General features: G+C 42.0%; 1 protein-coding gene across 1 annotated transcript in view; it reads right to left on the bottom strand.

The window, feature by feature from the left end:
• Positions 1-14,033: 14,033 nt before the first annotated feature.
• NRL (neural retina leucine zipper) overlaps positions 14,034-24,618 on the bottom strand; it is a 44,127-nt gene continuing 33,542 nt past the window's right edge. Inside the window, exon 3 of the mRNA XM_089678222.1 lies at positions 14,034-16,254. Within this exon, the coding sequence (XP_089534348.1) occupies positions 15,877-16,254 (378 nt within the window). The 3' untranslated portion in view covers positions 14,034-15,876. The remainder of the gene's footprint in view (positions 16,255-24,618) is intronic.

Raw genomic sequence — 24,618 nt, 5'->3', positions numbered from 1 at the left:
GTTATGGCCGTTCTTGTGGGGGGAATGTTACAGCCAGCACTGAGCTCTGCCTCTTCTCCATTCTGCAACTCATCTTTCCTGCTTAGTTTACACAGAATTTGGACCTGCAGCCTGCTATTCAGGGGAATAGAGAGAGTGAAAACTGTCATCTTGTGTTTTTGTGAATGAAACCCCTTTTCTCCAGTTGCAGTCCTTCTGACAGTCACCCAACTGACACCATCACACTGCTTAAGAACGTGTTCTCTTTCAAGCTTGTAGGCAGGTGTGGTTTACCTTCCCTTTTGTAGGTGGTGCTGTATTGCTGACCACTGTACAGAGAGAATGGAGGATGAGAAGAACTTTGTTCCTCTGCAGCCTCTGTAGGTGTCACCAGTGGTCAGATTAGAAGCTGCAGCACTGGGTGACCTCAGCAGCCATCTCTGGTGAGGGCAATGCTAATAAATAGCACTGCCCCACTGTTGTTGGCACGTGCCAATGAAGTGAATAGAGTAGGGACAGGATCCACTCTGTTTAGGGACAATGCATCTAGCTCTAGGGAAAGGTTCCTGACATGGAAGGACAGAGCAAAGATACCTCTGCTAGCTCTGCCATCTTTGGACTTTAGATCCGTGAAAAGGATCTTGCCAAGAGTCTACCAAGTACCACTTACACCACTTCTCCATCTAACAGCCACCCTTCTCCAACCAGATGCTGCTCCAGTAATGTAAGCTTTATTAAGGTGACACTTTGAGTGCTGGGACTATTCTGCTGTGCCAGTTGCTGAGAGTTTCTGCAGCTGTGATGCCTGTGCCAATGAGATGCTGACACCAAATTACTTTGAGCCTCTTAAGCAAATAATTTACAGCTGTTCTCTACATGTTTTTTGTTACTTTCACCTCCCCAAATAATAACGGTAACACTCCTCTTGGTCTCGGTGTGTCTTCCCTCCATCTTGTGTACCAACCAATTGGCCCTGCCCACAAGCTGGTCCCTTTTCTCTGGAGCTCACTTCCATGTATTTTCAGACAATCGCATACCCTTTAACTATTCTTGCACAGCCTATAGCACAAATGACGGCCAGGCGGGACATTCACCTTTCCAGGTGGACGCCATATGATGTCCTCCCTTGCACACCCCCCAGAGGAGATCTGTCACCCACTGTGTCCACCTGCCAGTATCATGTGATAGCTGTGACCAATCACAGCAGATCCCATAACAGTTGCACACATTCCTGTCATCCATTGTGTACTATTGTGTTGATATCTGTGATTGGTCACAGTGATCACATGGTACAGAAAGGGCCAATCACAGCCCATCTGTACAAATTGATTAGCTGTGGCCAATCGCAACTAACCACAATAGTAAACACTGAATTAATCAATTTAGTTCAGTAAAAATGAGTGCTTGTAACAGTGAAATTCACTGGTATAAGGAATTGTAGTATGCCACTTCCCCAGAGTAGTACAATGTTACTATGGTAACACTGTATTGCTTTTTTCACAGTGTGGTTTATTTACTAAAGCTGGAGAGTGCAAAATCAGGCTTTCTTCTGCAAGGAAACCAATCAACTTCCACTTTTTATTGCCAAAGCTTAACTGAACAAGCTGAAGTTAGCAGCTGATTAGTTTCTTTGCAGAAGTGAGCTTGATTTTGCACTCTCCAGCTTTAGTAAATCTCAGTGTGTTTAAAAAAAATCTGTAAATAGAAAAAAATGTAATAAATAAAGAAGAACAAATTGAAACAAAATTATTATTATTTTTTTACATACTGTTTTTACTTACTATTTTTTTCTTACATACTATTTTTACATATGGTGATCAGTGTCCCTGATCACTGTCATGCCAGTTACATGATGACACGATATAGCACTGGTTACAGTGTGTAAAAAAAATAGAAGCAAAATTATGAAAAACCTGTTTTTTTAAATGTCTTCATTTTCCAAAAAATTATGTCAAAAAACCTAAATACCTTGGACTGTCTGTTTCTAAAAAAAAGGGTCATTTGTACTTTCCTGGCCTTTTTGGACCTCAAGAAATGAGATGAGATGTCAGTACATCATTATTGATCGATTTTCAGATATACTGTATATACAATAGTTTGTGGACTCTATAACTTTCCTATAGACTAAATAATGAACACTGATTTAGGTTATTTTCACCAAAGAAATGTAGCAGAATACAGGTTGGCCTAAATTTATGAAGAATTATTATTTATTAGCAAAATTATTAATATATCCTTCATATCTACCTTTTCTAAGGGGTGTATTGTCCCAATCCACAGCATTTGTATCACAACACATTATTTTACATTTTTATACCGAAGTTTGGTTGACAAATTTCTCTTTTTTGTTGTATCCTTTCTCTTTTTGTACTGCAAGGTAATTTACACCCAGAAAACACAAAAGGTAGGTTTGTCCTGCACTATTATTAAGCAAGACAGCAAACAAACACAGTTTCATTGTAGGAGGGATTTGTATAGCCACTTTCTGACAGCCCTAGGGACGGACTGACCATTTGGAAACTGGGGCACTGCCCGAGGGCCCGGAGTCAGTAAGGGGCCCCATGAGATGCCCCGGTACCTTTTTCTTAGGCTTTTTTGAGTTTGAGCAAGGACACAGGGGCCCCATGATCCCCTATTGCCCGGGGGCCCCATGAGTTGTCAGTCCGCCCCTGGACAGCCCACAGCACTTTTACTGTGGATGGGCAGCATGTACAGGCAAAGCGACATACCCGTACATCATTTTGCCTGTACTGACTCTAGTAAGCGTGGCGCAAGTGGATCCCACTAAACAATGGAAACAGGTTGGCTCTGAGGAAGAGGCTGAATCCTTAAAACGCATTAGCCTGTTGAAGTCCAGGGTTCCATTTTTGGACTTATATGTAGTGTGGATTGGACACAGCTGTTTAGTGTGATGTGCCAATTGTGAGTATGATGCTTACTTTTTATCCTTCCAATAAATATTTTTTTACAATAATGCACTAGACCGGTACCCTCTTTTTTTCTTTGCTTTGCATATGCTATTTGTGATTGTTAATAAAACATTTTAAAGAACCCTCTGTTGTAATCCATGTTTTATTGCTCTTTAACAGAAATGTAATTTGATAAGCAATATTGTTGTATGCTTGTTCAAATGGCATGCTGCTCTGTATGTTGATTTTATGTTGATACGTGTTAGATATGCAGCTTATTTGTATTAGGATGTTATATACTATTTGAACACTAGAGGGCACTAAAGACTAATTTACTTCACTAGCAAAAAGATATGATGTAGAGCTGTAGTTTCCAGCCTTAGACTAACCCATATGGAAGAAAAATATAATTGAAATATATTTTAAAAATATTCTCCCCAAATATAGTGCCATATATTTGAAATACTACAATTTTGGCCATATTTAATATATATATATATATATATATATATATATATATATATATATATATGTATACAGGGGCGGACTGACCATTTGGAAACTGTGACACTGCCCGAGGGCCCGGGGTCAGTAGAGGGCCCCATGAGATGCCCCTGGTACCTTTTTCATAAGCTTTATTGAGTTTGGGCAAGGACACAGGGGCCCCACGATCCCCTATTGCCCGGGGGCCCCATGAGTTGTCAGTCCACCCCTGTATATATGTATATATATATATATATACTGCATGTTGAAATGCGTTCTTATTACTAAATATATGAAACATATTTTTAAAAATACATTTCAAATATACTGTATGTCTTTAAAAATTCAAATCTATATTTTTGGAATGCATTTATAAATATATGTAAAAATATATGTTAAAATTACTTTTTTATATGTTAAAAAAATCTGAAGAATATATTTTAAAAAATATATATTTAAAAATATTTGTAACAGTAAAGGACCTGCAAAAATCTTTTGCCAAAATTGCTAAAGTCTATATACATGTGTCTACTATTAGAAAGAGTTACATTATAAAGTCAAAAATGAATGACACTTTCTTTTATTAGCATGCACCTTCAGATGTCTGTACATTACCCAGATGTCTACTATAGTGCCAAAGATCCTTAAAAAGTACGGGGGGGCTCTTGTATGCATAAAGTGACCATGATGTGATGTGGGGAGCTCTGATGTGAAGAAAAGTCACTAATGTGATGGGGGGACCTCCGATGTAAAGTGCAGGCTCTGATGTAAAGGGAGGTCTCTGATGTGATGGGGGACCTCTGATGTGAAGAAGGACTTCTGATGTGCAGGAAGAACTCTGATGTGACAGAGGGACCTCTGATTTTAAGGTGGAGGGGGGCTCTGATGTGAAGGAAGGTCACTGATGTGATGGGGGACCTCTGATGTGAAGGGGGTGGGAGCTCTGATGTGAAGGGAGGTGACTGATGTGATCCTAGATTGCAAACTGTTGGCGCTATATAAATCCTGTATAACAATAATAATGATGAAGAGACCCCTGATGGGAAGAGGGGTTTCTGATGTGAAGGGAGGACTCTGATGTGAAGGGGAGCTCTAATGTAAAGGGAGGACTGTGATGCAATTGGAAGACCTCTGTGTGATGAAGGAACCTCTGATGTGAAGGGAGAACTCTGATGAGATGGGGGGACCTCTGATGTGATGAGGGGCTTCTGATGTGAAGGGAGGACTTTGATGTGACGGAGGCACCTTTGGTGGGAAGAGGCTTCTGATGTGTAGAGAGGACTCTGATGTGAAGGGGAGCTCTGATGTGATATGGGGGGCTCTGATGTGAAGGGAGGTCACTGATGTGATGGGGAACCTCTGATGTTAAGGGAGGACTCTGATGTGATGGGGACCTCTGATGTAAAGAGGGGGCTCTGATGTGACCAGCATTCTGGTCATGGCTGGATCTAGGGGGGTGGTGGGGTGGGCTGGGCTGTGCCCCCTCCCCCCCCCCCAAGATTTCTGTTGTGCCCCTCCTGGCCGGCTGAGTTTCTTCCCCATTCCCACACTCGGGTGCATAGCCTGGTGCAATGAACTGTGATTAGTAAAGTTCAGGCAGTGGTAGACAGAAAGGAAGCTGTGCTCTGTGTGTGTCCTCCTGTCAGCGGAGTCCTCCTCCACACAGCACATCACACAGGATCACTAGTTTGGGCTGCACACAGCTTAATTACCCGTCCTACCAGTCCTATACACAATTCCTCCTGCCGGGACACAAGCAGTCCTTTGAGGAGGCAGAGTACTGGAGGGGGGGGGATATATGCTAGGACTAGGATGGGGGATTGGGGGAGATATCTGTTTGGAGGGGGATTGGGGGGAATATGTTTTAGGAGATGGGATTGGGGGGATATGTGCTAGGTGTAGGGATTTGGGGGGGGGGGTACATGCAAGGAAGGAGTTTAGTTGGATATGTGCTAGGAGAGGGGATTGGGGGTGGGGGGATTTGAGCTAAAAGGGAGATATTTCAGGGGGAGGGAGGGGATTATTGCTAGGAGGGGCTGGGGGAATTTGGTTTAAGAGGGGAGGGCTGGGGAGGATTTGTGCTATGAAGGGGAATTTAGGGGATTTGGGTGGGGAGAAAGGATTTGTGCTGTGAAGAGTAATTTGGTCTCTGCTGAACACTGTCTTCTGCCCTGATTCGGGTTGACAGCTTTGGTCTCTCCCCTTTCATGATTCACGTGTAGCAATCTGCTGCCTTCTACTGTCTGTATTTGTAAATAGTTGTTGCAGTTACTGAAGAGTTATTTTTTTATAGGCCAGTGCCTCCTGTCCCTGTTAGCTGGATCAAAAACCCCAGAAGGAGGAACAGTAGCATATCATCCATGGGTGCAATTGTGCAGTGCACACAGGCCCCGAGGGGGTTGGGGCCTACTGTGCTGCTCTATATACACTATACATTGCATTACATACTACTCATGAAAATGTTCATTTTCTCAACAGTTGCTGGTAGTTGGGCAGTTCCTGACTAATTTAATGAAGTTCTCCTGTAAGGTAGGCTCGAATGAAATGTTAGCTTTCTGGCTATTTTCAGTATACACAAAAATATATGTAATGGAAAAAATTGTGTGGTTTACACATGTCTGTGAGACTCTTGTATGTGGCACAGCAATCTATGACTATTTTTGGGTACAAGAAGGCTTTTGATTTAGTTAACCACACCCCTTTAAGCCTCTTTAAGCCTCTCCCACTGTTAACAAAATTTGGCCACACTCGCCATTCACCGCATTACTACTTCAGTTAGGGTTTCCTAACACACCTGAGGTCTTTTGCAACCCAACAACACCCCAGCCACAATGAAAACCATGCCCACTCTGACACTGCAATAAGAATGCAGGGTTTTTTTTCGTTTGTTTGGTTTTTTTTATAAAGCAAATGGGCCCAGCTTATTATCTTGAACACGGGCCCATAAAACATGCCTGAGGAGGAAGTGGAGAGAGAGGAACTGAGCCACTTGACCTTACACACTCAAGAGCTGCTGCTAATGTGTTTCACCCAGACCAGAAGCAGAGACTATTAGACAAGTATTCCTATGTTTTAATAGTTTAACTGCAGTTGCCCATAGCTTCCTAAGTGTGCATTTGAATCCTTGTGGCAGACGTATCTCTGTCCTATTGTTATTAACTCACATGTACAGTGCCAGATAGCTAGATCTGTGCTACTGTATGTGTGTAGTGGTCACCTTCCAGTATATTAGTAGGTGAACCTGTTTAATGCAATATAGTTTATGTGCAGCGCCTTTTATTTTAGTTAACCCTGTCCTCTCTGGTTTGGAAGCCTATAACTAGTTCTAATTTAGGGTTCAATAATCAGCATAGGCCAGAGCCAGGTTAGGAATCCGACGGCTACCTGGTAGTTAGAGGTCCAGTTTCATGGCAGATTAGAAGCTACTAAGGACTAAGACACCGAGTAGATAGGCTGATTCTGAGCTCCAGAGCCACCCCATGATTTCTAGTCTTTGACACCAAGACGTACACAGCATCACAATCCTCCTTAACTGAACTTTGCTGCACCAATCATCTGGGTGTATCTTCATTAATAACTATATATACCTAAGTACAGTAAATGTGGACAATTCCACCAGAACTCCTGTTGGGCCCTTTGGCTGATATTGCCTGTTTTTACATTGGATGTACATTATGCACTATTAGCATTTGTAAAGGCTATCAGGTTTTTTTTTTGTTTTGTTTTTTTTTTTGTAAATATAATAAGCATGTTATACTTACCTGCTCTGTACAATGGTATTGCCAGAACGACCCTGAAACTCATTTCTGGGGTACCCCACCAGGGCTCTAAGCTTCTCTTCTCTGTCTATTACCATAGGAAGCTACTTCCTGTGATGACACACCCAGAAATATAAATTAAATAAACAATGCTGGAGGAATGGTCTAAAACAGGGATATTAAATTAAAATTCAAGGAGGTCTGGTCACTAAAATCTTCTTCTGGCCAAGGTCCGAATAGGGTGTCCTCATCAGTGTGCCCCCTTACATTCGGTGTCACCATCAGAGTGCAACTTTGCATCATGTATTCCCATCACATCAGGCGTGCCAATCAGAGTGCTCCTTTCAATCAGGTGTGCCCATCAGAGTGCCCCTTTACATCAGGTATCCCCATCACATTGCCACCTTACATCAGGTATTCCCCTCATAGTGCCCCCTTACACTCAAATACCCCTTTTCATCATATTCCCCAATCAGACTGCCCCTTTCCATCACATGTGCCAATCAGACTGCCCCTTTTCATCACAAGTGCCCATCAGAGTGCTCCTTTCCACAGTATGTGCCCATTTGTGCCCCCTTAACATAACACGTGCCCATCAGAGTGCCCCCTTAACAAAAAAGATGCCCGTCAGATTGCCCCCTAACATAAAATTGGCCTGACAGAGTGCCCTTTAACATAAAATGTGTCCACCAGAGTGCTTCTTAACATAAAATGTGCCCATCAGAGTGCTCCTTAACATAAAATGTGCCCATCAGAGTGCCCCTTAACATAAAATGTGCCCATCAGAGTGCCCCTTAACATAAAATGTGCCCGTCAGAGTGCCCCTTAACATAAAATGGGCCCGCCAGAGTGCCCCTTAACATAAAATGTGCCCATCAGAGTGCTTCTTAACATAAAATGTGCCCATCAGAGTGCTCCTTAACATAAAATGTGCCCATCAGAGTGCCCCTTAACATAAAATGTGCCCATCAGAGTGCCCCTTAACATAAAATGTGCCCATCAGAGTGCTCTTTAACATAAAATAAGGGGCATGCTGATGGGCACTTTTTATGTTAACCACTTGCTAACCGTGCTATAGCCAAATGATGGCTATAGTGCGGTTATCCAGTTCTGGGAGAGCTTCCTCCCAGAACGCGCCCTCCCGTTCTCCCCCAGCGGCGCACACCCGGCGATCTCCTTGCCTTTTACCACGTGATCAGCTGTGTCCAATGACACAGCAAATCACGGAGTAAATACAGTTGCCGGTTATCGGCAGCACTTTCCTCACGCTGTCACAGCATGAGGAAAATACTGCCGATAACCGGCAACTGTGACAGAGCAGATCAGCACTGATCATCAGGGCACTGAAGATCAGTGCTCTGCAGTGCCACCTACCAGTGCCTAGCAGTGCCACACATCAGTGCTGCCCAGCAGTTGCGCCCATCAGTGCTGCCAGTCAGTGCCATCAGTCAGTGCTGTCAGTCAGTGCCATCAGTCAGCGCCACCCGTCAGTGTCGCCCATCAGTGCTGCCTATCAGTGACCATCATTGCTGCATATCAGTGCAGCATCATCAGTGCCTCCTCATCAATGCCCACCAGTGCCGCCTCATCAATGCCACCTCATCAGTGCAGCCTATCAGTGCCCATCAGTGCTTCCTATCTGTGCCACCTCATCAGTGCCCATCAGTGTTGTCTATCAGTGCCCATCAGTGCAGCTTATCAGTGCAGCCTCATCAACGCACATTAGTAAAGGAGAAAAATTACCTGTTGCAAAATTTTATAATAGAAACAAAGAAAACTTATTTTTTTTTAATTTTTTGCTCTTTTTTTGTTTATAGTGCAAAAAATAAAAACCCCAGTGGTGATTAAATACCATTAAAAAAAGCTCCATGTGTGTGGAAAAAAAAATTCAAAAAATGTAATATGGGTACAGTGTTGCATGACTGCGCAATTGTCGTTCAAAGTGCGTCAGTGCTGGAAGCTGAAAATTGGCCTGGGAACGAAGGGGGTATAAGTGCCTGGTAGGAAAGTTAAGGGACACTCTGATGGGCACATTTATATTAAGGGGCACTCTGATGGGCACATTTAATGTTAAAGGGTCATGCTGATGGGCACATTTAATGTTAAGGTGCACTCTGATGGGCACATTTATATTAAGGGGCACTCTTATGGGCACATTCTATGTTGTGCCCATCAGAATGCACCTTAACATTAAATGTGCCCATCTGCATGACCCTTTAACATTAAATGTGCCCATCAGCGTGCCCCTATAAGACCCAACCCTACCTTGAGGGCAGACAGGAGCTGTGCCGGGATTCTTGCTGAAGGATCAGCTGGGCGCTTGTCTACAGGCAGGGAGCGGGAGCCGGAGAGACAGTGAGCTGCAAGGGGCGGGCCGACGTGATGTCATCGGTTGCCGTGATGACCGCCCTGCTGAGCGGCGGATCTGTCATTCCAGACTGGCAGTCTGGCGGTCCAGAAGGGAGCGCTGCTTGGGCTGTTCTTGGACCACGGTCTGCCATTTAGTGACCCCTGGTCTAAAATTTCTCGTTAATTGTGCAAGTGTCTTCTGCAAGTTCAGGGAACATTTGGTAGAGATTATTGTCACCAAAGGAGGTTCTACCAATTACTACATACAAGGGTTCCTAGACTGTATTTTATAGGTTATTTCCTAAATGCACTAAATATAACTGGATACTAACATTTATAGGTAAAGTTGATCCAGGGAATATCCGATTGCCTCTCGGGGGACCAGGAAGGAATTTTTTCCCCTGCATGAGCACATTGAATCGTGCTTTACTGGGGGGGGGGGGGATTTTGCCTTCCTCTGGATTAAATGTGGGTATAGGATTGTATATAGAATTTTATACATTTTTTCCCCCTTCTACTGGATGAACTGGATGGACTTGGGTCTTTTTTCAACCAGACTAACTCTGTAACTATAGGCAGACTGAGTCATTCATGCAGAAATTCGTGTAATTTCAAAGGGTTACAAACTTTCTTGAAACTGTATATGCTGCACTAGTTGCTTGGTGATGCAATGGATGGAACTATGACCATGACAGTTAAATTGTAACCAGTTGATAGCCAGAGAAATTTTACCCTTCAAGTTAATGGTCATCAGTAGATACGATAAAGCTCAGGTCAAAGCTTGAATTTTAACAAATGCATAATTTATATGAGACCTACAACAGTGCTCAAGGACAATGCTAAAGAAACCTTTAATGATTTAAATATATACTGTATAGGGTGCTCTTGCTGCCAGGTCCTTCGGAAAATGCTACATGCTTGGCTGTCAAGATGATTCAATTACTTCCACATGGAAGAAAAATATATTTTAAATATATTTTAAAAATACTCTTCCCAAATATATTGACATATATTTGAAATACTACAATTCTGGCTGTATTCAATATATTTCAATATATATATATATATATATATATATATATATAATGTTGAAATGCGTTTTTATTACAAAATATATGAAAAATATTCTCTAAAAATACATTTTCAAATATATTGTATGTCTTGAAAAATACATTTAATCTACACTTTTGGAATGCATTTACAAATATATGTAAAAATATATGTTAAAATGACTTTTCTATATGTTAAAAAAAACCTTTTTTATATATTTTGAAATATATAAAAAAAAACATTTCAACATGCTATATATATACGAGTAGAAATGATTTTCACCATGATTTTCTTTATAATTTTGCTTCTCAGTAATTAAGTAAAAAAAAATACTTGTTTTACTTATATAATGTAATTGTTCTCTGTGCAGTGCCGTGGTTGCCATATTCAATCACTACTCGCACATCCATTGTCACAGCTCATGTGCAGTCATTCATCATTTAATATCCATATATTACTTCTATTCTTTTATTACTGTGCCCAGTGATATATTTTGGTCTTGTGCTGCTCTAGGCAAGACTAAAATTGGGCGCCCCCCCGCAAGACTAAAATTGGGCGCCCCCCACCATCTGAATTTGTCTCACGCCAGCCATGGTATACCATTTGGTGCCAAATTATGGTACCTAAAAATCTCCATAGGCAACATTTAAAAGCCTTTACAAGTTACCAGTTTAGAGTTACACAGGAGGCCTGGTGCTAGAATGTTTACTCTCACTCTGATATTCATGGCAGTACCTCACATATGTGGTGCGATCTCCATTTACATATGCTTGAGTGACCTATGTGCGTGTTGCGAGTGAGCATGGGGGAACAGGGGTGCTTTACATTTTTTTTGCTATTTTATTATTTCTTTAATTTTTTTTTTACACTGTACCTTTAACTTTTTTTTTTTGATCAACTTTATTTCTATTACAAGGGATGAACAAAATCCCTTGTGATAGCATGAGCCAAATCTCTCCTCTGGCCTCCCAATGCATGCGATCAGACACAGATCAGTCTGATCGGTTGCTTCACTGGCCGCTAATGGTCAGGTAGACAAAGAGCAAAAATAGGGAGTGACAAAATCCTTGTTGCTTCCTGTTTCTGACATCACACAGTGGGCGGAAAATATCTGTTCCTCTCGCTGTCTGCCTAGAGCTGGATGCCGTTGGTCACATCCTTACTGGGCTTCCCGACTGCATGGGAGAGCCCGGTAAAGGCATCGGTGGCAGGAGGGACGCCCTTACGCCCCCTGTAAAAGTAATCCAGTGGCTTGTTAGCCCACAGATTACTTTTATTTTGTGCAAAATCGCTGGGGCTAGAGAATGATCATTGCTACAGAGACTGCGGACATACTACAGGAGATGACCAGAGACTGCGTACATAGTACAGTAGATGACCTAGAGACTGCGGACATATAACGGCAGCAGGAATACCGGGCCGGCCGCTCCATAAGATGCACATTCCCCCCCAAGTGTGTATTTTGGAGAAAAAAATACGGTAAATGCAGGACACCTTGTTGGGTCAGATCTGTGTACAATGTAAGGAGAGAGAGAGGGGGGGGAGAGAGAGGGGGGGGGAGAGGGGGGAGAGAGAGAGAGGAGAGAGGGGGGAGAGGGAAGAGAGAGAGGGAAGAGGGAGGACTGCAACCTGGAGGGGGTAAGCCCCTAATGCTCAGAGTACTCTTTGTTTTTGCTCCAGTCAAGTCTATGTGGGCTCCTTTTGTGGCAAAAGGACAGCTGCTCACTTCTGTTTTATTCAAGTGCAGGAGAAAAGACTTCTTATTGAAAGCTCTCCAATTGTTTAAGTTTCAAGCTCAAGTGTTAAAGGATCTGCAACTTTATGGGATAACTCTCTAGTTCTAAATCCATTACAATACCTCTCTGTGACCAGATGGAAGGGTACTTTGTCTCATGCCTGGACATGCCATGCTAAAGTGAGTTTGGTTGAGTAATTGTCATAGGATCAGGCAATGGCTTGCCGCAAGAAGAAATTGTACCCAAAGGAAAAGAAACCTTTGTGAAGTCTTGGTTCTTCAGCTAGCAAAGTGAACTGTTGCCCAGTGCAGGTGTCAGCCTTTGTTCCTCTTTAGTAGATGTCTTTTGAGCTGTTGCCTTAGGGGCAGGAGATGGCTCATCAACAGGGACTCCTACTCCTTCTTTTGAAAGGACACTTTGGGAAGATCTTTGCTGTGAAACTATTGTGCCCAGTGAGGGAAGGATCCCATACTGAGTCCTTACGGTCGCTGTGTGAGCGGTTACTCCAGGTCCTGCATGAAAAGGTCTGTTGCATGCAGGGAGACCTCAGCTCCAAATCCTGTGTGCGAGGGCAAAGGACTTTGGTTAGCAGAGCCTGGGCCACAACCTTGAAAGAAAAAAGGACTTGGCTGCCCAGGCCAATGAGGACACGGCCTATTTTTGTCAGGGGGTGAGTGTAGCACCCTCCTAGTCAGGTGCTAGGATTTGTATAGTTAGGTGTAGCATAGCTGTGTTTCTCTGCTTACCAGAGAGGCTGTCAGGTAATTTCAGTGTGGTATTCTGCTTAACAGAGTGCTGGGATTGATGAGTTAGGTCTGCTCTTGCTGTTCTGATCTTGTTTGAGTTCTACTGACGTCTACTGCTGAAGATGTAATTTGTTATTGACAGAACTTGTAGTTAAGGTTCTTGAAATGATTGTGTTAAGAGGCACCTGACAGAAGTTTTTCTGTTATAGTTGTTGCTAGAGGGCAAACCCTCTGTTCCCAAATTCCCCTTCCCCTTCTATCCTTGCAAAATGAAGAGGGGTACATCTGATCTTGTTTGAGTTTGTCTGAGTTCTGCCCACTTTCAGGAAGCTAAGAGAGCTTTGGAGTATCCTACTACAATTCCCCATCCCTATCCCCAGTTCTACAATAAAACTCCAAAAATAAACATCCCCTAGACTGGTCATTGAAGACAATGCGTCAAAGTGTGTGTGCTTTGCTGCGGGGCGAAGCACGGGGAAAACGGGACAACATACTAGCGACGCTTGCGAGGGTAGCGCTACAGGGTTATGGTGGGTGGTCAAAATGTTATGGCTGAACGGTGTATATGAATAATAGCGTTGTCATGTCACTTGACCAATCATAATATAGGGTAATTTCATGAAGATGTATATTTTAAAAGTTTTTCTTTATTTTATCTCACCTAATTATTTTGTGTAAATATTCAACTCTAGAAATGTAGCTTTATGGACATCTCAAATTACCCCATTTTCTGCTCTCCTCAGTAGACACCTCATAGAACCTCACAGTTAACACCAGTCAAAAGCTATTATAAGATACACTGAATACCCTGTGTGATCATTTTTATGAATTCACATACATAATAAGGCCGAATGTGTTAGAAACATGCTGTAAATTCAGCCAATCGGTGTGATAAAACCATTAGTGAATTAGAAACATAAAAATACTAGATATTTTACTGAACTGACCCTGTTGACATCCTCAACAACTGTAAGTGCAGACAGGTATATAACATCAATTAATGAATTGCAAGGGATTCTGCTGTAAAAACTCTGCATAGTTTATTTTTCTATCTTTAAATAGATAATTTTTTTCTGTTATAGATTTTTTTCCGAATACAAAATAATAACAATATTGAGGAAGAAGAAAAAAACAATTCTTAAAACTTTTCACAACACACAGCCAAGTCTGCCTAGTACCACGCTAACTTTGCCCCTTATGTGCAGGGAGTGCAGCCTGTAAAGTGTTGCATTTTATTTAAACTCACAATCACACACATAAAAATGCAATAATTTAAAGTTTCCCTCAAAAAAGACCAGAATATCTGTTCAGCTTTGTTAGATGGGTGCAGAGGATTTAGAAAGAGGAAAGAAGAGCACCCCTGAATTGGACAGGCTCAGCCAGTCCTAGATAACTAAATATGGTTTATTTGTCAATGTGGGTACAAGTAGGTAGATGTGTTACGTAAAGCATAATCTACATTCCTAAAAATGTCCATATTTCAGACAGTATTGCCAAGTCATCCCTTTGATTGCTTGGACAGAAGACTTAAATATGATTTGTAACTAGGTAAATGTTAAGACATAACAGCAGTATTAACCCCAAAAACAAAGATTGAATAGATTGCAGCTTAGCAGTCCTTAAATGTGGTAGCTGCTTTCGTTTTCTTTTTTTAGGCTTTTTATCCTTTATTTTCACTTGGTGATCTGGCCAGTAACACACTTCCTGTCTTCGGGGGGTCTCCACTCTGGATGAAGGAGGAACAGAGACAACTTTGGGAAGCTGCATTTTCAGTCTGGGGAGAGGATAGTGTTAGATGCCCTAGAATATTTAGATGGACTCGACTAGCAAATTAAAGCTGAACTCCAGCTAACACTTTATAAGCAATTACATCAACTGTTTTTTTCCCTTTTAGGATAAGAGCTTAACATAGGTGCATACATGTAGACCTTTCCCAATCAGTGGTAAGTCATTTGTCTCAACCCTCCAACTACCTTTGGTGGACAGCTTGGTCTGTTAAAGGAAGTTGTAAAATAACAAACTTACTGGATGGATCACCAGGTGAAAATAAAGGGAAAAAAAAGAAAGAAAACTCTTGAGCTTAGATCTGCCAGCAATTAAAGGTATGATTTGGCAATCTGGCTTGCATGGCAGTGAAATCAACTTTGTAAATAGTAGGTATTACATTCTTTGCCCCTTATGTCTATAAAGAATTTGAAGAATCCACTGTGCCAATGGGCCATGTTCCTGTTTTGCTTGTTGCCTTATAGAGAGCTGAACTGTAGATCATACATGTATTCAGACAAAGGAGTTGCATCTAGGAAACACTTTCCATCGATCATCAGCAGGGCAAATGTTTTTTACATTTCTAAGCTTTTCCAGCTTTCCAACATGCTGAAAAAAAAATTAAAATTTTTTTTGTTTAGGTACAACAGATGCTTCAAAAACTTTTACATGCAGTAAGGATCAAGGAAGGCAATAAAAACCATATACAGCCCTTAGATATAAAGATAGACTTGGATTTTGAAGAGGAATGTTCTTTAGAGATTAAATAAAATGGTCAGTAAAAGTCAAGGTCTTCATAATTTCTTGCTCTGGTACAGAGAACACATAGAGCATGGGATAGGAAATGTTGTTAGGATGTTGATTTAATGAAATAATGGGGGAATAATAATCTATTGAAAGGTACATGTATATCATGTTCAAGCCGAAAAATGACGTGTTTATTTTGTTCTGAAAAATAATGGAGGGGCAGTGAATCTTTTCAGGGCCTCCATGATGCACATTAGGGGCTTTGCATAATAAAGATCTGATATTCAGGGGCAGGTCAGTCTCCTGAAAGAGAGTAACACCTTCAGAGTTGGGTTTCAGTCTTTTCATTGGAGAATCACAGGAAGAGCTCAGCTCCAGACCCCGTGTCTCCCCCTGTACCCAGCACATCCGCCCCAGTGCCCCCTCCTGTAGCATTCAGCAGTTTCTCATATCGTGCTCTCCAGCCGTCTCTCTCTCGGGTCACCCGAACCACTTCCTGTTGAAGTTGCTGTAGCTGGCGTGACAGCTGACACTTCTCGGTCTCCAGGACATGGCGTTGCTGTACCCGCTTATACCGACAGGACTGGGCATACCCTCTGTTTTTCAAAGTGCGTCTGCGTTGTTTTAGTCGCAAAGCCTCTTCTTTACTGAAACCACGGAGCTGGCGATTTAACTCTCGCACTGACATTCCAACCAATTGTTCATCAGAGAAACGTTCAGATAGAGGAGACAGCTGGAACATAAGACAAAAGAGTTGTTGAGCTCCTAGAAAACAACATAATTATTTAAAGTTTCATGGGTTACCATAAACAGTGAAATTATCTAATGACGCCATACATAGGCCATACATAGGCTAAATATGACCCAGGGTAGGTCTAAAATGGCATAAATTGCTGACCTGTCTGAACTTTTATATCAAATAGTTAGGCTAGAAAATCAATGTAACAAAAAGTATAGTAAATCCAGAGCATTCAAGTGTGGTACCAATGCCACAAGAAGACTCTCTCCCAGGGGCGGACTGACAACTCGTGGGACCCCCGGACAATAGGGGATCATGGGGCCCCTGTGTCCTTGCCCACACTCAAAAAAGCCAAAAAAGCCAAAAAAGGTACCAGGGGCATTTCACGGGGCCCCCTACTGACCCCGGGCCCTCGGGCAGTACCCAAGTGCTCGAATTGTCAGTGCGCCCCTGCTCTCTCCATTTCTGTCATTTCAAGTACATCAACATGGTTTCAGTTATCTGGTATCCTCTAGACCTTGCTACCCTCCTCAGTCTGGGGTATCCAAAAGCACTACATGCAAAAAAACACAAGAGAGGGTGCACCAACCTTATGCATTAACAAAGACACCATTTACTTCCAAAGTAAAAATAGGTCACACACAGTTGATAAGAAAAAGCAAATCATAAATCTCCAGTAGACACAACCAGAACCCATGTGCACATCTCCAAACCGACCAGGAAGATGTCACAAAGTCCTACAGATGCTGGCGCATTTTGGGGGTGCACTCTTTTCAGGGTCTTTAAAGCACTGAAAAATAGGGGCCACCCTTGAAACACATCAGCGTCATTGGAAATAAATGGTATCTTGGTTAATGCACAAAGCTGGTGTGCCCTCTCTTGTGTTTTTTGCATGTAGAAAATCCATGTGTATTATGATTAGCTTATGTGTGTTCGGTAATCATAAAACTACAGTATATCTATTGCCAGGTGTATGATAAGAAAGTTGGTTCAGGAGACTGTTGTCTGGATCTTTCAGATGTGGCCACACACATATGTGTAAAAACCTACAATAGACAGATTGTCTGACCCCATCCAAGTCAAATCATTGATCTAAAGTGTAGGCCACCTTTATTGTTTGTAGAACATACACAATAGAGATTATATTTCAATATTACATATTATCTGTACTTGATGTATATTAGCTATTCAGACTGAAAAAAAATAATTATGTGGTATCACTTTTGGAAAATGTGTCAGAAGAGATTATATGCTCTTTAATCATTTGACCATTTTTAGACATCACTTAGTCAAGTCACAATATCGCAGGTTTGTGTAATATTCATAAAAAAGTAGAAAATATATATATTCTGTTAGAAATCTAGTCATACTAAACTTCTGACTATGGATGAGTTTGGGTTTGGTTGGACTGAAGAAAGCCATCACTCTCACCAACTTCTGCCCAATCAACTGTGGCCAAGGCGCTCCCCATCCCGCAGTCATAAAGGAGCAGGGATGCTCATGACACCATTGACTTAATATGGCCATGTGCCACACCTGATTGGGCAGAAGTGGACAGGAGTGAAAGCTTCCTTCTGGGTTTGGTCCAAACCCAAGTTCGGAGCAACCCCTAGTTCATCCCTACTCCTGGCAATCAACTGAATACACAGGTTAAATGCATATGTGGGAGCTGTTTTATGTATCAAAGGCATTGTATTTCTGCCTGTGTAGTTCTGGGGTTTACACAAAACTTAGTTTTTTTTTTTTATTTTGGATAGCGTAAGGGAGGGTTATAACCCCTGGCAGTTTTTTTTTGTATCTGTGTCCCAAGGTCACCATAACCATTGTACCCATTGGGAGAGTTCTCCTCTGGTTTTGGTGACAACTCAAAATGTAGGATTTTCTTTCAATTTCAATTTTGGTGATAATGGTAAACAGGACAAATAGAGAGGTGAATCTTCCTAATGGGGGCACAGACAACAATAAAAACCTGATAGGTGTTCTATTCCATCTCTACTCTATCCAAAGCTTAAAAATAAGGATTGCTTTTAGTTATACTTTAGGTAATACAGTTTGGACATCTAAAACCACAGTTTTAAATGCTTCTGAGCTCATCAATTTGATCTGCAGCTGACTTGCTTCAAGCAAGGTTTGCATTCCCATAGTCTTGTATGAGAATGCAAAACCCGTTTGAAGCAAACAAAAGCCAGCCAACACAGGCTGTTAATCTCTCTGCTCTCATCTCATGTTAGCATGTATCTTGTACATTGCAGCATACCTCCTTGAGCTGCTCTTCATCTGGCAGTCTTATTACTGCTTTACAGAGGATTATAGGATGCTCATATCAAGTCAGGTTCAGGAGCTTACACAAGTTGCATTAAAAAAAAAAATTTTTTTAATGTATACACAACCTCATATTGTGTTTTCTTTTATCAATCAAGAGTCAGCTTTAAATAAGAACTTTTCTTACAGTATTTAGCTTCCGATGAGACAAAGTACATGTAGCACTTTGCCCCATTTTCCTAGGTACCCTGCAACGCTAGCTGTTATAGCAGAGGGGGTGCCACCCCTTGGTGCACAGCAGCTTGACATTGCAGTTAGCAAGGAGATCACTACTTTACTAGTGAGCACCTCTCTTTGGCTCCCATCACTTCACTAAGGTAATCACCTGCAGGAGGAATGCAGAGGAAGGCGAAGTGTGTCAACCTCCGCTCCCTTTGCATTTCTCTTGCCTGTGCTTGCCTTGGGAAAGTGCTGGGAACTGGAGACAGGTGCTCACTAGCAAAGATAAATAAATATTAGGCAGCACTCAAAACAGCTAAGTTTTTGAAATTCATATATTTATGAAAGGAAAGCCGTAACAATAAATCAACTTACATGCACAGGATCTCCCCATAAGTCTTCCATCTATACCAGGGGTCTCCAAACTTTCTAAACAAAGGGCCAGTAAACTGTGGCCCTGTGCTCGGGATCCTTCTCTTCTCCATCTACACCTCCTCCCTCGGCAAACTGATATACTCCCACGGCTTTAACTATCACCTCTATGTCGATGACATGCAAATTTACCTCTCCACCCCTCAACTCACCCCTTCAGTCTCCGCCCGTATCACCCACCTACTGAACAACATATCAGACTGGATGTCGCTCCATTTCCTCAAACTGAACCTTTCCAAAACCGAGCTCCTGATTTTCCCCTCTTCAGTCTATCCTGAACTCAGTAGCCAGACTCATCCACCTCACCAACTGCTCCGCTTCTGCCACCCCCCTCTGTCATTCCCTCCACTGGCTCCCAATTGCCCAACGCATTAAATTCAAATTACTAACATTGACGTACAAAGCCATTCATAATGCTGCCCCAAACTACCTCACTGACCTGATACCCAAATACCACCCTACCCGTAATCTTCGCTCCTCACAAGATCTCCTACTTTCTAGCTCCCTGGTCTCCACCTCCCACGCCCGACTGCAGGACTTCTCCAGGACTTCCCCCATCCTCTGGAACTCACTACCCCAATCCATAAGACTGTCACCTACCCTCCTCACCTTTAGGCGCACCCTGAAAACCCATCTCTTCAGGGAAGCCTACCCGCCCTCACCTAACAGCCGATCTCCTCCTCTCCTAACCCCATCCACTCCATCCCCCACAGCCACTTCCTCCTGTACCACTATCCCCTCCCTCCTAGATTGTAAGCTCGAAAAAGCAGGGCCCTTGAATCCCTCGTGTTCTGTTTTGTTACTGTATTCTCTCATGTACTGTCCCCCACTATAATGTACAGCGCTGAGCAAACCTTTTAGCGCTATATAAATACCGTATAATAATAATAATAATAATTAGGAGTAGAAAAGGTCCAAACGTAAGTGGGAAACAACAATGCCCCAACTTTTTATTTAGTGGGATGAATTTTGCCCCATCGTTGGTGTCATTGGACCCCATTGTTGTTGTCATTGGGATAAATTGTGCCCCATCATTGATGTCATTGGAAGGAATTGTGTCCCTTCATTGATGTCATTGGAAGGAATCATGCTACATTGTTGATGTCTTTGGGAGGAATTGTGCCCCATCATTGATGAATTATGCCCCATTGTTGGCATCAGTGGATGAAATAGTGCCCCAAGGGCCAGTTAAAGGCAAGCAAAGGGCTACATCTGGCCGCAGTTTGGAGACCACTGATCTAGACAAAGCCAAAGTCTCAGCTGCAAGCAACATAAACATTTTCTTTACAAAAGAGAAAATATCCAGGCCAACAGTACAGCAATTAACAAACATCAATACACATGGACAGATACCAAAAAAAAACCTTCAGCTGGCAAGCAGACACTCAGGATAAGGTGGAGGTGTGAATTACAATGTTTCAGAGAAAAAAACTTTCTCAAGTGAGATCCATCTTAGCAGTTCTGAGGGATCTGACTCACATGCCCCATCTACAAAGGCCCCTCTTACACTGGCAATTATATAGGCACTAACTACTCCCATGACATCACTAAGGGTCTACTCTAAAAGGGGAGCTAACACCTCATTACAATTTTTCCCTTCCCATACTATAATCGCAACAGAGCCATCATTGTGAGCCAGTCTAAAGTAAAGATCACCTTTCACCTCCAAACTGAGAGACATGTAACCACTTTGCTATGTAATCAGGACAACAGGCAGGCTGGCCTATTTTAAACCACTGTTTGCCACATATATGATAAAGTATTTTTGTACAGATTCACAGAACAAAATGTAACTTTTATGTGCCTCAGGTATTTCTGAAACATCCACTTATCCTTTAATATAGCTTTAAAATTCATGTTTCACTATACAGTATTCTATAAATGTTCTATGTCTTTAGTATTGCCATGATATTGCACTAGTTAGCAAGCCAGAAGTTTGGCAGAATAACATGATGATTCATGCTCAGCGGTTTGGTTTCTTTGTGGAATTGTCACAGTTTTGTCATCAGTGACAGGAACAAGGAATTACCAGTGTGATTTGTTGTTTTTGGTTTCCAAGCAACTTTGTGCATGATTTAGAACCACTATCAAAAAATATTGTACTCTGGTAAATGTATTGCACTTCTAGAAGTATAGACTTCAGTATATGAATTCCTTTTTATTTTACAGGCTTGTATGATTTTTTCCTCCACATTTACATGCAATTCAAGCTTTTCAGCAAAAATGACAGTTACAAAGGGCTGAGCAAACTATAACACCTCAAAGGTGCTTGAGAAGTTTTTTAAAAGGAGTTTTAAAGTGGTTCTAAAGGCAATAGATTTCACCCTAATGCATTCTCTGCATTACGATAAAACAAACCTTCCAATGCCTGCACGGACACATACAGCCTGGCTTGGGAGCGCTCCAGCATGAATGCCCCCTCAGTAGCCGGCTTGCTAAAGAGGCACCCTTAGAGAAGAAGTGGAGAGAGTCAGCAGGGGACTCCAGAAAAGGAGGTAAGGGACTGCTTGCACAGAGCAGGTAAGTATAGCATCTTTTTAATTTTAATGTAAAAGAATAAGCTTTACAACTACTATAAGCCATATGAATAAAAGGTGACTGTTATAATCACCCATGGTAGTGTTCCGAAGTTTATCTTTATTGCCAACTTACATTGGTCTGGCTTGGTAAGATGTAATTAAATATAATTACCTCGGTTTACGAATGCCTCGGTTAATGTAATTTTCGGTTTACAAATGAAAATCCATTGAAAATAATGCCTCGGTTTACAAATTTTTGATGAATTTTTTTCGCAATACAAACTGTATGTCGATGCTGATTTGTAAATGCAATTTCTGGCTTTTTTTTTCTTCACTATAGCTCACAGAATTAGCTGTCTCTTTCCCCGGAGCTAAAGGATACTTTGTTTCTTTTATCCCGGGAAACAAACTAAAAGGAAACATTGTTTATTTTAACTTGGGAAATAAACTAAAAGGAAACTTTCTTTCTTTTAGCTGGGGGGAAAGTGACAGCTGATTCTGCAAGCTATAGTGAAGAAAAAAAAAGACAGTAATTACATTTAAAAACCGGCACTGACCTATAGTGAAAGCGACTTTTTTTTTTACTGTTTTTCTGACCTCTGGAATGGATTCATTGGATTCCAATGCTTTCCTATGGGAAACCGTGTTTCGGTTTACAAATGTTTCGCAATACGAAACGTCCCAGGGAACGCTTTAAATTCGTAAACCGAGGTACACCTGTATCTTATGTCTGAAGGGCCGCTAGAGGTGTGGAAAACCACTGTAGTAGCCTGCACTACATACAGTGATAGCCAGGATCTTCCTGGCTAGATCCAGCTTACCTACTGAACACAAGGGGTTACTTTCTCAGCACTGCAGCCATTCAAAAAATGCCTTGTATTTTTTTTAGTGAATACAATATGTTTCTTGATTGCTTGAAGGTAGATTGCGACAAAATCTCTCCCTCTCCAATAAGAGAATGTCTTGTATTTATTATAAAAAATTACAAGGCACTCTCTGAATGGCGACGGTGCTGAGCAAACAACTCCCTGTGGTAAGTGAGGAGAAGAGAAGCTTCTTAAGCAGGTCCTGGAAGAATGTGTCTATTACTGCATGTAGAATGGGCTAATACAGTGGATTTTAGCATCTCCAGTGGCCCTCCAGATAAAAGATATAGATAATTATCTTTAATTATCAAGCTGGACCAATGTAAGTTGGTAAAAAAAGGAAATTCCTGATAATGTAAGGAATGTGACTTTAGTACTGCTTTATTTCATACTACAAGCAGCTAAAGAGATTAGTGATGGCTCATTTTAAAGCTCTTTTAGTGCTCCTCAAGAATATGTTAATATTTTATTGTCCATAGTTTGTGCACAAGTGCACTTTAACCATATCCAGTTATAATACAATATTCTTCAAAATTATGGTTCACTTTTGTAATGCATTTTGGATCACCAAAGACCAGTATTACTGTTTATATGAAACACAAAAGCACAAACCTTACGAGGTATCATTATCTTCATTTAACATGTGATATCTGCTATAAATAATACCGTTATCAGTACAATTCTATGAAACTGAACTGAAAGTTTCCTGGTAATTTTTAGCTATTTTTATTGGGGTCTGTTTGGACCTCAGTCAGATGGAATAGTCTGTTTTTGTTGAAGCAGAGAAGAGGCTATTGTTCTCCACTGAGCTGTCACCTTATTTTGTCCAGTGAGTGCATACATTAGGTAACAATGGGTATGGTCATTCTATTAGCAATGTAAAGAATGATACTCAGTCTGCTTCTTCTTGCTAAGTCTGTGTAGCACCCTCTAGGTTAGCTAGATAGGATTTTTGTACTTAGAGGCTGGGTAGCAGCTTGGGATGAGGTAGTGAGTTCACCTTAGGACAGGCTGGGAGGCTCTACAGGTCAGGACTTCTGGAGCCCTCCCACCCTTCCAGAAACACAGAGAACTTTCTGGAAGAGGAATGGAGGAGGGGAGGAGGCCCAGATCTGCATGCTTGAGGGCACATGGCCAATCCCCAGGCAGGAGGCCAGGCATGGTGACCATGGACAACCCTTAAATGTGGAAGAGCCTGTGCAGCAGGGGAGTCGCTGGAGTCAGGTGGAGGATGAACTGAGAGGAAGGCTGGAGTGTGGAGCCTGGGAGGGGGCCCCAGAGAGGGGAGCCTATCTATAGGCAGGATGCTGGAAAGATGTATTTCCACTGCCCAAAGTTTCTTAGGGAGGACAACCTGAGCAGCAGGGAAGGAACCAGCCCAGAAAAAGGCTTGAAAGCAGCTACCAACCCACCACACTGACAGAACAGGGCAGTGTGATTACTCCTACACCCCCTGGGCCAGATAAAGGGAGAGGGCGGTCAGGTGCAAGACCCAACTAGTTCTCATCTGAGACTACTTCACTGTTAGATCTTGGAATCCCTTGCCCAGGGATACCCTCAGTGCAGCTGGGTGAAGAGAAGGATTCATCTGGGGTCTGACGAGGTACACCAAGGGGACTTCCGTGCGCCTCACCAAAAGAAGTTTGTCCTCAAGTTTACAGTTTACAGCTACCATATACCCCTAGACCCCAATCAAGTTGTTAACCCTTTAATAAAAACAACTAAAAACCAGCTCAAGGGCTGTATTACTGACTCTGTGTGTTGAAATGTGAAGAAAATGCATGTTGCCTAGCTATGCAAAGCTAAGGGGGACACAAAACTCAGCAGTCCTCAAGAGGGTAGTGCTACAATTGTATAGGAGATTATTGAATCAAGTTAAATTGCAACTGGTTTGCTGCCCAATCACCAATTCGTTGATTGAATCATGTAAGAAATTTCTAGCACGGGACACTAAGTACTTCTAACTTGGAGTGGTAACATCACTAACAAATGTGCCTTGTAAATGCAGCCCAGGACTCTGTGGTCTACTTGAAGATCAAATGTGGCAATTAAAATTCATT

Source organism: Staurois parvus, unplaced genomic scaffold (genome assembly GCF_062004578.1).
Source record: "Staurois parvus isolate SC_StPar_1 unplaced genomic scaffold, SC_StPar_1.0 ptg000199l, whole genome shotgun sequence".
Classification (NCBI taxonomy): domain Eukaryota; kingdom Metazoa; phylum Chordata; class Amphibia; order Anura; family Ranidae; genus Staurois; species Staurois parvus.
Note: the sequence above shows the minus strand (reverse complement) of the source record. Positions and strands in the feature narration are given on the sequence as shown.